Source organism: Saccoglossus kowalevskii, chromosome 12 (genome assembly GCF_978046115.1).
Source record: "Saccoglossus kowalevskii chromosome 12, keSacKowa6.1, whole genome shotgun sequence".
In the NCBI taxonomy this organism is placed as follows: Eukaryota; Metazoa; Hemichordata; class Enteropneusta; family Harrimaniidae; genus Saccoglossus; species Saccoglossus kowalevskii.
The window spans coordinates 4,631,767-4,646,503 of NC_140652.1; the positions used below are offsets into that span (position 1 = coordinate 4,631,767).

Consider the following 14,737-nt stretch of genomic DNA (forward strand, 5'->3'; position numbering starts at 1 on the left):
AGTGGATTCCTTCCCCCAAAATAGCATTACATGTTTGTATCTTTGCTGTACAGTGTAGCTACACTTTACTCCAGTGTAATAGCCATGTCCCAACCATAACAGATTTAGATTTATATGACCTTTCTAAAGCAGCCAATCATAAAATACTAAGCAGACAAGTGTGCTATTAGCTGAATAAATTTAATGACGATATTTGGAATGTAGTTGGTCAAAGGTCAACATTGCATTTTTTTTTGTGGGATGCCCATTAAGGTTTTGATACATGTACAATACCAATACCACATTGTTGTCAATAATTCAATATTTAAATTTTTAGCAGTAAAACATATGTTAAATTCTACAGTGTGTAGAGGGGGGTACCCCTGCTATATACCAGCTTTTGTCGTAAATTGGCACATCCAGTAAATCACCCGGGGTGATATCACTGCTGATGGGCTCTTATTTGGGGTTCAAAATTTCAAAAAATGATCATCAAATATTTTTTTGCGACTTCTATTTTTATTAAAAAAATTCATCTATGATGACTTTCAGCACCGGCAGTTGGACCACCCAAGACAAAATAAAACTATTGCAGAAGCTAATCTAAAATGTTATACATTTTTTTCTTGAATTAGAAAGTAGAACGCCTCAAATTTCATTACAATGTAACCCAGTGTCATCTTTTTCAACAACAAAAAATCACATTAAGGAACCTGGTACGCCAAATACAATTTTTTTTTTTTTATTAGTAATGTAAGTTAATTCTAAAAGAAGATTCAAATAAAAACTAACACAACTGCATTGCTTAGTAGCAAATGATCGCGGTGGCACAATCCGGTCATGCTGCGTTTCGCAATTGTTGATTTTTACCGGTACTTAGTATTGACTGTAATAACATACAGAAATAAATTTGTTCATTTCAACATAGTTTCATCGTAAGTGAATGATTCCAGTTGCCATATTAAATGCTCGATGCTAGAAAATACTAGTATCCGCCACGGGGTTCTTTGACCTGACAGGTCAAATCATGATGCCAACTTGTCCAAATTACCATAGCTCATTTAAATATATTAATGTTTTTGACGCAACGCGGAAGAGGTTTGTCGATGTTGTAGTACGATCTTTTGGCTTGGATTTTGATGAAAAAATTACGTAACTTTTTTTTTTTAATCAAAAAATTAGTTTGTTTTAAAAGATAAACTGAGCATTTGAAGAATAATTTAACATTGTTTACAGTGATAACAGCTCATTGTCGAAATAAATCCCATTTGTAGGTATCCTTATCTCAAACACAAGAATCGTCGCCCAACAACCCTACCATAGAATTGTGGTACAGACAGAACACACTGCCCAATATGACTATATTGATATCCTACAAATTATTAGTGGCAACAGTTCTCACCATGATTTTTTTTTTACTTTTACTGAATATAATGTTGGATTTTCTGGTAACATACATGAAGAGAACAAATAAGTAAAATGTTTAGCTTGTTAATTTGTTTCAAATAAATGTTTATTTCTGAAAACTAACATGGCTTGGTTAGGTTAAGAGCAATATTGTTATCATTAATACATGTACACTGTACGTGTAGCAGTGTATACCTGCTACGTTGAATTGGTTAAAATTGAACCCAGTAAATATTTCAACAGCATGTAGTATAATGATTTGTGCATGGTTTTCTTACAGGACAACAAGATATTCCGCTTTCGGAAGAAGGGTTGAAGCAAGCTGCTCTGCTTGGTAGAAGACTACAGAGTCAAAAGTACACGCATTGCTTTGTTAGTGATCTCACTAGAGCACTACAGGTAAATTCATCATATTGTTTCCTTCAATGTAGTTACTGTAAAATACTTTATTTTCGCTTAGAATTTATTTTTGCTATTTTTCCTGAAGGAATGATTCAGTAAAAATAAAATCCAGTGAATATACCTGTTTTTCTATATTTTACATTCAACTCACCAAACATCAGTGAAAATAAATTCCATACAAAACACCTAAAAAGTCTTTGAAGCGAGAATTAATTCCAGCTAATATAAAGTATTTTACAGTACACACATGTATCCTGCTTAGTCTGTCAAATATCAGCCTGATTCCAAAACTGTTGATTATTCATGTACCAAAAGAATTATGAAGCTTGCATCTGATAATATAAATGCAAGTTAGAATCATGTTGACAAAATACATGTAGTAGCATCTTTTTAATTTAGGGTAGGTGCATCTGCCAGTTCGCGTGTGCCATTTCCCAGACATGCTATGACTTAGCTTATTCAAACGTAACATAAAGATTATGTATGATGACTTTTTTATGACAATTTTATTGAATATGGCAGACTGGTGGTGATTTCTGATATTTAAATATATTTTGAACTATTTTTCAGAGATGGACAGGTCAATTTCATTCAATCTTTATATCATGATCATGCATATTGGGTTATAGGTGCACGTCAATTTTGTTTTTAAATTTGAACAAAAATGGCCATTATTTATAATTCATGTCTGTGCTGATTCCTTACCAATACATTGTCTGATTCAGATTAAAGTTTGCATACAAGTACTATCCTCACAGTTAGATTTGTTATTTTGTGATTCAATCAAATTTAATGAATTGAAAGCTATTTTAGTCAAAAATCAGTCTGTAAACGTGTACGAAACTATTCATCAGAAATGGACAGGTCGATTTTTATTCCTAACTAATATTGATGCAAGTTTTGCAAAACTTAAAGCGCATTCCCCAAGTGACGATAACAACACACACTAAAAATGCAAAGGCTCATGGTTAGATGCTTGTTTGTGAACAATGACACGCTATGGCCATCTGACGCATGCCTAAAACCTGTCTCGGACATGTTGGCCTTTTAATCTATATGTATGATTGTGTTTGCACAATCTACTGGCCACATGTATGCAACTTTGATTCTTTACAATGCAGTTGACTGCTTATACACTTGCTGAAGCAAGATACAAGTTAGTAGTCCAGTGCTTAAACTACATTCAGAACATCATTTCAGGATTTCATTTCATAGATGTTTTGTACAACATTAGTACGGGTGTCTAGTTTTTATAGGCCTACGTTCACACCGACAAGTCCACTGTGACTCTCATTTGGGGTTTCATGAATTTTCGTTTTTTGGTACTCTGTAAATAATCAACTTTGTGCTTCCAAGGGCACAAATGGTTTTTATTTCTACATGTAATAATGAATGATATGAATGATTCACTCACTCACGAACATATTCTTTTCATTTATACAGACAGCTAAGCAGATAGTATCTAAAAGTAAAACATGTCAAAGTGTTCCACTGACAAAGGATCCAAGATTGAGAGAACGGGTAAGAATGCATTCTAATATTTTTAAGACAATTGCTTGGTACTTTCCAGAGCATTAACAATCTGAAGAGAGGGATGGTCTCTTCATTGCCGCTCAGGGACACTCGTTTTCGGACATTTTTAACCTAATGCGTGTTACGTCAATTAGTTTCTATTTTGCATATGTATTTTTGCTAATTTGCATATGTATTTTTGCTAATTTGCATATGTATTTTTGCTAATTTGCATACATATTTCTTCAAATTTGCATATGTATTTTTGCTAATTTGCATATGTATTTTTGCTAATTTGCATATGTGTTTTTACTAATTTGCATATGCGTTACTGCAAATTTGTTGACTCTTATTTCTTATTATAATCAATATAATTGACATATTAAAAACATCTATAGTTTTCTTTAAAATTCAAGCAAGGTGGATCCACTGTTCTTGAAAGGCTCATGAAAGAATGCTGCCATTTGTTTTTCAAATACTCCTTGTCAAACTGGTTCATGTTTAAAACTTTGTCTTTACCCTTTTTACCACCAGTCTCCCCTTTTCATCACAATTTCCAAATTAGCCCTGTTTATAGCCTGCTCTTTCCTACAGGAGATTGGAACCAAAATAACCAAATTTTTTGAGAAAAAAATTGTAGCTGAATCAAACATTGCCTGTTGGCTCCAAAATTAGGGTTTATTTCCAAAAATATTGAAGAATATAAGAAAGTACAGAAATATTATGGCGAGAAAGTCTGGCGGTGAGGGAATGTCTCAGTGATTGCACATTGTCCATAACAACATTACTTTCTTTGTATTAGAAATATGGGGATATAGAAGGAAAACCAATTCAGGAACTACGCAAAGCTGCCAAAAGACAAAAAGTCTCTATACGAGACTATAATCCCCCTGGTGCTGAAACTATTCATCAGGTAAGTTTGTACAGTAACAATGAACACTTGAACTTTCTTCATACATAGTCTGTTGTATATGCTTCATGAGAAATGTAGGTACAGTTTTCAAAGATGACAAAGCGGAGCTTTTCCTGTAGGTAATTGTCAGTCGTTCATCAACAATTCTATTTTTGACTTCTTCTTGAAAACTATCAGGTCAATTGCTTTGATATTTGGTATGTAGGTACAAATGGACCTTGGGTTGACCTTTGTCAGATTTGTTTATTTCTTGATGATATCTTCAATTTTCTATTTTTAGCAAATATTTTTGTCTTCATTTACTTTCATACATGTACTTGATATTTGTATTTTTGTTTGACTCCTGTTAAAATAGTTTTTTCTGTAATATTAGAAGACAATAGAACTATTTCGACCATCAGGCTGCTTGTTCTCAATTAGAAGCGCACCTCTGAGAGAAGCACATAGAAGCTAATAATCGCTCTGGTTGTATATTAAAACATTACTTTATTTTGAGCATGGAAAAATCACTGTAATTCAAATACCCAAATATATACGCTACTAAATAAAGCTAATACAGTCATATTACTCAGCTAAACAGCGTTCTTTGAATAAATTTTGTTTTCAGTTTTTTTGCAATGTTGGAAATTCAATCTACACACATACAAGAAGTGATTACACTATTCTGTTCTCAGTTGTCACTTTTTCTATTCATTGTAACTGTTATTTTGATTTTGTAGGTAAGACAGAGAGCTGTAGTATTCTTCCAGGAACTGTGCCAACTTGTCGTCGGTAGAAAACTTGAAAACTTGTCTACACCAAGTAATGGCAATACAAATAGGACGCTTCAGCCGCCGGGTACTGCTGATGGGTGTAGCAATTTTCTCTATCATGTTGATCCAAATGGACGAGCAGATATGCACGCAGCTTCACAAGGGAATGCAGCTGCGACTGTACTTGTGCCAAGTGGGGGGAAACCTTTACAGGTGCATGTGAGATCTAATCACAATACTCAGGGAAATGATTCAGAATCTGATTTAGAAGATTCTACTCAAAACTTTAATCGTGAAAGAGACAATACTGAAAGTGTTGATGCTAGTCAGGTCACCTCAAAAACGACGCAAGTTGATGTGGATACCAGTCAAATCACTGCAAATGTTGCGCTGACAGACTCTGTGAAAATAAAAGATGGACAGGACAATGAGGATGTTGGTTTAGAGGGTTCATTAAAATTGAATAAACAGGAGAGTGTTAAAGGTGGCAGTGCCATCCCGATGAAAACCACGTGTTCATTTCTCGAAAGATCTGCAGGGAAACAAATCCCATGTGACAATACCAAGCCTGGCATATCAACTCCTACAAGTGTATATGTTCCTAGTAATACCTTTGGCAATGAGTTGGTCGACTCTGATTACAGACGTCATGGCATGTACAGACGAGAGCGAACATTGAGTGCGTCGTCTGAGGGTCGAAGCGACGGTGCTATCAAGAGGGCAAAGGTCACAAGTGATGATGAGGATAAGGATGATAATAGAACTAAATTTGTAATTGAAGATTCAGACGATGAAAATGTGGTGCTTGATAATGAAGTCTATAAAGACATCACACCCAATGTTGTCATCACTCCTAATTCAAATCAACCTGTGGTCATGAAACGATGCGATTCGGACCCAGTCTTAGATCTCGGCGATGACGTCTTGCTAACAGCTGATATCCTAGTTGTCAGCCATGGTGGATTTCTTCGTGAATTGATTCGTCATTTTATTTATGATCTGGAATGTAACATCCCTGGTGGAAATGGATTTGCCCTGTCTGTCATTCCAAACACTGCAGTGTCGAAATTCACTGTTTCTTTTGCCCAGAATGAAGAGCGGCCGCGTCTGACATGTCTGTTTATTCATGACAAGGAACATTTGCACTGTGCTAACTACAAGAATACCAGGCCTGTGTCTTAAACGTTGTAGGAAGATATAAATTCAGTATAATAATCTGTTTTCACTTGTATAAACAATCAAAATATAGATGCAAAAAGTTATAAATTATGTAGCACAATATATTATTGAAACCCTTGAGTTGGACTATTGAGCCTTTGGTACTAAATAGGTGTTTCTGTTCTCCCTGTTCTGACCATTTCCTATGAAATTATACGCACAATTACACCCCATCCCCGGGTAATAACTTGCATTTCATTCGTTCAGTTGGGCTTGACTTTTGAGAGGCCATCCAGTTTCAAAGCCAAATTTTATAAAACTGCCCTAGCATTGTAGTATTACACAGAAAAAATCTGTATTTCTCGAACAGCATCGACAACGCAAAAGTTGCCTGTCATTCACTTCTGTATGAATTTCAAAATCCTCATTTGAATATAATTCAGTTCTCCTGCCTTGAACAATGTAGTGAACTACAAGCCCAAGGTTTGGGTCTTGCAGGGAAACAATTGGATACAGTTATTTAGCATCAATTACGGCTCCTGCCAAATTCAGTCCAGCCCAACTCCCCTTTCAAATTATTACGTTTCCAGATTTTATATATTGTCAAAAAGTTGGTTTAATTATTACTCATGTCCAAGATTTTGTTGTCAGTGTGTGTGTGGGGAGGGGGGCATGTCTTCACATGTAGGTCTGTTTTAATCTTGTTAATGGGTCCGTGCGTTGACTTTTTTTCCCTAGCTCTGTTGTACACTGCAGTATGTTCAACTGGATATCTCCATACATTATTGCCTTTAGCTCGCCCACAAATATTAGAATCAATATGGACTGCAGCAAATGTCAACTATCAAAGTGGTGGAAAACGTTTTTAAGTGCATCGGATGATGGAGTTGTTTTTTTTAAAAGGCTTCATTGTGATTGAGTTAAAATAGCTCATTCCAGTTTTTGCTTTTTCAAGTGAATCCGCTTGACGTTAGCGGTTCATTGCTGAGCATTGGCTGGCTGATTCTGATTTAAAATTTGGGAAACACTCTTCATACTCGGGCAATGTGTCAGAAAAGGTGTGTTATGATTTGTGAAGTCCAAATTCATAAATCGATGCTAAATCAATGAAAACATCTCAGTTGCATGTCCATGTTATTTCTAGAATCTGTATAGTTCACTTCTCATGTGTGATAAAACCAGATTGCTATCAAACATAAACAACCTGTACCTCATATTTTGTACACAGATTCAGTAAATATCTGTATTTTTTTTTCTTCATTGAAGGAGACAGAATAGACCATGTAATTAATAATTTGCTTATATATATATTGAGCATTATACTGTTAATTTGGACTTCAATAGTTTATGATATATGTGAGTAGTGGATAGTCTTGACAATGTAAATGCTTAAATGAACAAGTTTTTGGTATCAGCAAATTTAAGAAGCATTTTCTTTAAGGGAAGGGAAAAGGTGGTTTTCATTTGACCACATGCAAACACAGTTTTGAAAGGCTTTGGTTTATTGACAAAAGGAACTTTGATGCACCAAATAAGTGAGTTTGAACTTTAGAGATATCTTAGGAGTTTGGTTTGGTGTCCTTCAAAAAAAAAAAATTTATTCTCCATACCATTACTGTAGGACAAAGACCATCTCGTCAAATTTGTTAATGAAAATGGCCGCTCTCTCAACAATGGCCGCCCTCAACAAAGTTTAAGCCCTAATACATGTACTTATAACAGAGTCTTGACTAATTTTCGAAAACTTATTTTTCTGAGAAAGTCTTATTTTTGTGTTTATGAACAGATACATGTATTATCAATTTAATTCTCCTTGGTAAGAAAAGTATTGTATTAATTTTGTGGAGAAATATAACAAAAAATTCATTAAGTTGTTGCTGAACACAACCAAGTTTTTTTATGCTGCCAAAGGTTTGCCTAAATTTGTGTTAATTTTTTCAGCAGCAAGTGAAAAAAATCCCCCTTCAAAAAAAAAAAACTTGCTGAGCATACTCTTTAACATCAGTAAATATTAAATTGATAATATAGGCTTGTATGAATCATATAAAAAAATATTTTTTTTTCTCTGAATAACAAAGATTTTCTGACATTATGGCAGACACTGTTATATGCTTATAATAGAAGAGCATTATTTTTCACTGGTATTCAATCTTGCTTAATACTGTAGGAGGATTGTTTCACTGGTATTTAATTTCACTATTTAGATATTTTGAGTATATTCACTGGTATTTTAAATTCAGACGAGTTCTATTGTACCTGCTGAAATGGATTTTACTCAACGATTGAAATAGCAAAATTAAAAACCAGCGAATAAATTACAGTATGCATAGATAAAATTGAATGCTTTGTTGTCGAGGACAATTAATCTGACATCCTACATTTCCTTGTGTATATTACGTCAGATCCACATTTAAATACTGCTTTCCGTGGATCAAATGCAACTATGATAATACAGTGTGCCATGTGGTTGCCAATGTTAACACACCTAGCCACCTAAATACGGGTTATATGGCTTAGACTAATATATCCTGCATGTTTATACATATTTGAAGTATATTTAGTTTCATTGTATATAAATTATAAGATTATCTATCATTTTACGAGTTTGGATGTCTTTTTGTGACATCACTTTAAACTAGCCATAACTATTATTGACGAGAAAAAACAGATTAGCTTAGTTCGTTCAGGAGTTGTTCCTGTATTAGTGCAAATGGTCAAACTGTCTTCAAATACCTTTCTTGTATACAACTCTGAATTGTGTTGGTAATCTTTGAAGGACTTAGCGTAGATAGCTTGAACTGCTTTTTATATTTGTACACATACTGGCCAGTATTTACTCTGGTGTCTGTTTTTTACTCAGATTATAACATTTTTTTCCAAGGACACTTTCTTAAAACTTGTAGTGTTTTGTATGTGAAGTTACTTTCAAAATGGACGACTCTGCATCAACATGATTTTCAAATTTCAGGTCTTGACAGTCTGACATTCTGGCATGCCTTGCTGTTTGAAGTTCATGTCCACTCTGTTTCAATGCCAATAAAAGCAGTCTTACAAATTCAAAAAAAAAGAGTCTAGGAGGGAACATTTTTTTTATTGTGAATCAACCATGTACAATACTTGGAAATATTTGGAATTAAAAATTGCCTGCAAAATTTGCACTGACTTGAGGACTCCCTAAGATGCTGTAAACTATCACAACAAAATTATCTGATTTCAATATTTATTGAACATGATTTGAGTAAACTGCTTTACTGGCATGTTACATCACTTGCATGTAATTACAGAAATCTGAAGTATGTATTTAGAGTATCATGAGAATACTAGTGTGCACTTAAAATGAGATGGCATCAAATAAGTATGCACACACTTGTGAACCACTTTTTGAAGCTGTTGGCAGGGCATTTGTGAATTCACGATTCCTTTGTTAAGTTATTGAAAATGTAATTTTGGTATGCTTCAGTAACTTGATAATGTGGAAGAGAATGTTGAAAAATGACTTTCCAAATCCAAGTTGCCCCAATGTATGGCTATCACAGATAATTAAAAAATGTTACTAGTACATTTTCACTTTGTACTATTTGTGGTAGAGTGGGATTGAGAGGTACAAGGTTTAGTTTTGTGTATAGTCACAAATTTATTTTCAGCCTGTGCCAATGAGATTTTGTTTTCTATAAATGCACACATTTAATTGTATGCCTTTCTGTTTTAACTTTCCTCTAATGTACGTGTCACTACGCAATGCTCTGCTTTAGATGTGCCCCGCGTGGGGTGGGGTATCTTTAGAGCTATGGATGGAGTAGCAATATCTCTGATCAAGTGTTTGATTTCTCTTTGAAGTGCAACTAGCATTTTATTCTGCAGACTGATGTAAATAGATTACCTTGACTTCCAATGCCAGTATGTTACTCTGTATATTCCTATAATGTATATTGTTTTTGATGTTCTGTAATCGTATTAATGCTAGAGGTTAATATCAATATGGCCTGTGGTGTATCCTTGTAATTTGATATGCTTACTTATTCTGGTTTAACAACCAAAATTATTTCTCGTTTTAGAGTAACCCAGAGTATTTTCGCAGTGACCAAGCTTTTTAATATAATTGGATTTCGCTAATTTGGAAATCACATGCCTACTGTAAAATACTTTATTTTCACTGCAGGAATGATTCAGTGAAAATAAAATCCAGCGAATATACGTTTTCTATATTTTACATTCAATTTGTCAAAAATCGGTGAAAATAAATTCTATACAAAACACCCAAATAGCCATTTCAGCAAAAATGAATTCTAGCTAAAATAAAGTATTTTACAGTATTAAGATGCAGTTTTCTTGGGAATTATATCACCGTAAATTCTATGTTAGAAGCCGCATCCATTCTTTTTTAACAATTTCACCATTTCTCGTACGTGTAGATGCTCTAATAAAAGCCGCATCCCCTCTGTTGCATTGTACTATTTTAATAGAAGCAACGGCTTCTAATACAGATTTTACAGTATTCGTATTGGAGAAGGATGCTATTGATATAACTGGGCATGGAATGACTTCTTTACAACGATGCATGTTACACCCAATTTTACATGGTTTATTTATGCAGGCGTGCAAAATACAATAATTTGACAAAACCGAAATATTTCTTGGTCGATCATAGTTACGATAATAATTACAATTCTGCATGAGATGGTGTTATACCATGCTATAATAGTTAAGTGAGCAGTGCATGTGTTAAAAGGTAAGCTCTGTAATGTGAGGAGGGTAGTGTTCACCTGAAAACGAGGCATCCTTGTCGTAAATAGTGATCAAAATTTCCCTATGTAACCTAACAATGAAAACCTATGTGGGGGTTGAACGAGATGGCTATCTTTTAAATTCAGTAAGTTCTTTCCAATTTCAAAATAACAATCTTTAATCTATTGCAAGGAAAATTTGATCAGTTTTAGGACTACGATTCCTTGTTGGATGTTAGGAGAAAATTGTGCCCTGCTTAATTTATATATCCACTTATCCAATGCCAAACCATGTTCAGTTGTAACCATAGTGTTAAGCAGACAGGATCTTAAGAACTTGCCCTAGTACTTCTGTCAGTTTGTAGAGCAGAAGTTCTGGCATAACTTAATAAAATAGGTAATTTTTTTTTTTTTTAAAGGTTTGTTTGCTTGGATGGCCTAATGCAAGTATGGGTGTACTGTTCTGAATGACACAAGCCTGTGTATTGGCCATGGTGGGGAGGTATGCTATCATGTACATGGCGTGTCACTTTTATTTTGAATCACTGCAGGGCTTTTTTAAGGTGAACAATTATTGCCATACGAATAAAGAATTGTGTAGAATGAGTTTTTGTTTTACTCTTTGTACAGTTGCATTTTTCTATATACAGACATGCCTTTGTCAGTCATTTTAGTATCTGCGTAGATGCCAACACTACAGCATGTGTGTCTAATACACAAAAGTAACTAAGCAAAAACTACCATTCATTCACCACTGATGTATTAAATCGGTAAACTTCCAATAAAAACTAAATTAAACAAAACCAGTTTCTGAGGCTATTTTTCAGTAAACTGATTGGTAGCAGAAAAAGGCTTAAATGATTCTGATTCTAATTCTCTTTCCCGTTCAACCAATGAGTGCACCCTAAACAGATTCGTGATGCAACCGCTATTCTCCACTGCCAGAACGTTTAGTTACTTTCATGAACAGAGGTACAGATGTCGGCTGACTCAAGGTTACTATTTTTTAGTAACTGTGGCTGACGGTTGTGCCAGATTTGTTGATAATAAACATTTCCCCTTTATCCAGTGCGCAGTTATATACTATGCAGTGCTTTACCTGATTTTACCGATGGTTTTCAAATTTGAGCTATTGGTTATGTTACAATACCTTTCATTTGTACTTAGCACATTCTAGTGCTTGCTATAGAAAGTTGCCTCAGAAAACGTAGCTCTAGTTTTGTTTTGTCGGGAAGATAAATGGGTGGGTGAACTCTAGCCATCCGCAAACCAACACCCCTCTTCCTACATGCTTGAAAGTAGGAATGTATTCAATTTTGGTATGTCCACATTTCTGTTTTACGGTATTAATACTAAAGATTTACCGAAATTAAATATTGTTATCACAGTAGGGTACAACAAAATTACACGAAGAACCTTGAACACTTTCTCTATTTTCTTTTAAATTGATTTAGTCATCCAACCCGTGAGCCGATCAGCGACAGTATTTCATATAAATGTACAATTTCTAGTTGATGTAAAGTCATTATAACCCGTGTCTGGGAGCCCAGAAGTAGACCTTTTATAACTTACTCTTCTGAATGCTTTGTCTGTCATTTTGTTAGAAAAGCTGCTTAGAAGGTAAATAGAGAATGATTTAAAGCGGGGGAGTCGTCACCTGCGCATGCGTTAGATGACCATAGCGTTTACAAACGAGCGTCTACTCATGAGCCTTTGCGTTTTTAACATGGTGTTATCATCGCTTGGGACTCAATTCCCGCGCGTGCGCAGGTGACTACCCTCTAGCTTTAACCAAAAGTTTAGCCGGTGTTTTAGCCACTTGGTTTCATTACATTATCGTTAGAACCGGTAAACACCGCCTTCAATCATAGACATAAGAGGCCTATGCTTCAATCAAGTCTATTTGTAAAGTGCGCCCTCAACAAAGCAATTTTATTTCCCTGTAAAATGATTACTTGCCGGTATACTGACCAGTTGCGGTCGGCGCCGCCCGTGTGCGCGCAAATTTCGTTTAAAACAATGAGTCTGAGTCCCAATTTAAGTTCATTTTATGGGAGTTGAGACGAATTCAAAATGTGTGACTACACGTATTTACATAACATCATTATCGCTTCGGAAACTCGCCGAATTGCAAGTAATTTGTTGATTGTTATCAATAGCAATATACAACTTTTTCAGCATATGTCATAATTTTGAGATGTGAAGAAGTAATTTCAGACTCTCGTCCCCAACAAATAGTCTAATTTTTGTTTTATTTTCGGTATCTTAATATCTTTAATCTGTTATAATGAAAGAAGATGATATATTACTTCAATTTGGCCCAAAACTCCTTTTAAAAAAGTCAGCTACGGTGTACTATATTTTCAATTATTACTAGTAAGAGACAAAATCTTTATTTACCTCATTCCCATTATAGGTCGGACACTAACTAAACTGTACGCATAACTTAGTAAAAAAAATCATGCCACGACAGATGTCAGGAAAATTACTGATAAATATTTTTCAAAACTTTATTTTAATATGAAACGTATAGCAACATGAATTCATTTATCACCAACGACTCGTGTCGCTGTGTCATGATCAGAGGTACATCACTTGGGGTTTGCATCGTGCACAGTTCTGTATGGTGACATCATGGCAAGATTCCATTCAAGTCTCACCTCCTAATTATCGAGACTGATGCTATCAGTGGGCAGCTATTTTGATTCACCTGGACCTCCCAGTTACCTTGAGCATGCGCATTCGCATTGTTCTGAGTTGGGAACGCTTATGAGAGCGAGATTGAAACGGGATCTTGGTATCATGTCACGCTGCTACTACAAAAATGAATACTGAGCATGTAACTAGCCCCAACAATAGGTGATTTTCCGTACAATTGCGAGATCTCGCGAGATGCATAAAGGACGCGCGTCGAACGCCTGCCGCAAAAATCGAACGATTTGATTTTGAACTGGAATTTCCTTATTTCGTAGCTCACACCGACCGGCCGATCTTCGACAGAGGAATATTGCTTCCGAATACCCTTACTTAATCGAAATTGCCTATCATCAAATGTGTACAGCACATTATTAAGCATGGAAATGTTCCCCAAAATACTTTCGCGTTTGTCGAATCCCACGCGATGTTTGACGCCACTACGACGCTATGACCTTTGTTTGTCCTGTTTTTACGTTCGATTTCACGCATAACGCGTGATTCTCGCAGTGTACGGAAAATGGTCTATTTCATGACACCCACACTTGAAATCCAGTGAATAGTTTTCCAATTTTTCTGTACATTGGACAACTATTTCAATTAAGAGTTTCAGCTTAGAATCAGCTTGAATATGTAAATATCGGCATGTGTATTACATGAATACAACACGAAAGTAAATACTGTAGAATACTTTATTGTAGCTGGAATTAATTTTCGCTGAAGACATTTTGAGTGTTTTCTATGGAAGTTATTTTCACTGATTTTGACAAAAAAAAGGTATACTCGCTGGATTGTATTTTCACTGAATCATTATTTTAGCGAAAATAAAGTATTTTACAGTATATTTCATCTCGTCGTCCGGGAATGTCCTATCAAAGTAGCATCATTGTCTTATCGGGGAAATCAATATCTGATGTATTTGGAAATATTAGTCAAACATGGCCTTGATATCAAAAACGAGCTTCTTTTCAAGCGTGTCTTGTTACAATTTCCATATAAAATACCGTTTATTTAAAATACAGCTCTCGTTAGGGAACTGTTTACGAGGCAAATGCATTCAAGTTGTCATAATGTTACTGCGCGTGTGCGTTGAACATCACCAACTTGAAAACAGTTAGAATATCGTTGAAAAACGGCCAAGAGATGAGTTACTTCTTTTATTTCAAGAAAACGTAAGTACATTATAGTGAAGAGCG

The 14,737-nt window shown here is 35.1% G+C and overlaps 1 protein-coding gene across 1 annotated transcript in view; it reads left to right on the forward strand.

Annotated features, from left to right (window-relative positions):
- The window catches only part of LOC102800499 (uncharacterized), a 34,811-nt gene extending 28,580 nt beyond the window's left edge, over positions 1–6,231 (forward strand). The window contains exons 3-6 of the mRNA XM_085506359.1: positions 1,667–1,785; positions 3,232–3,309; positions 4,103–4,213; positions 4,933–6,231. Of these exons, the coding sequence (XP_085362485.1) occupies positions 1,667–1,785; positions 3,232–3,309; positions 4,103–4,213; positions 4,933–6,147 (1,523 nt within the window). The 3' untranslated portion in view covers positions 6,148–6,231. The remainder of the gene's footprint in view (positions 1–1,666; positions 1,786–3,231; positions 3,310–4,102; positions 4,214–4,932) is intronic.
- Positions 6,232–14,737: the final 8,506 nt, after the last annotated feature.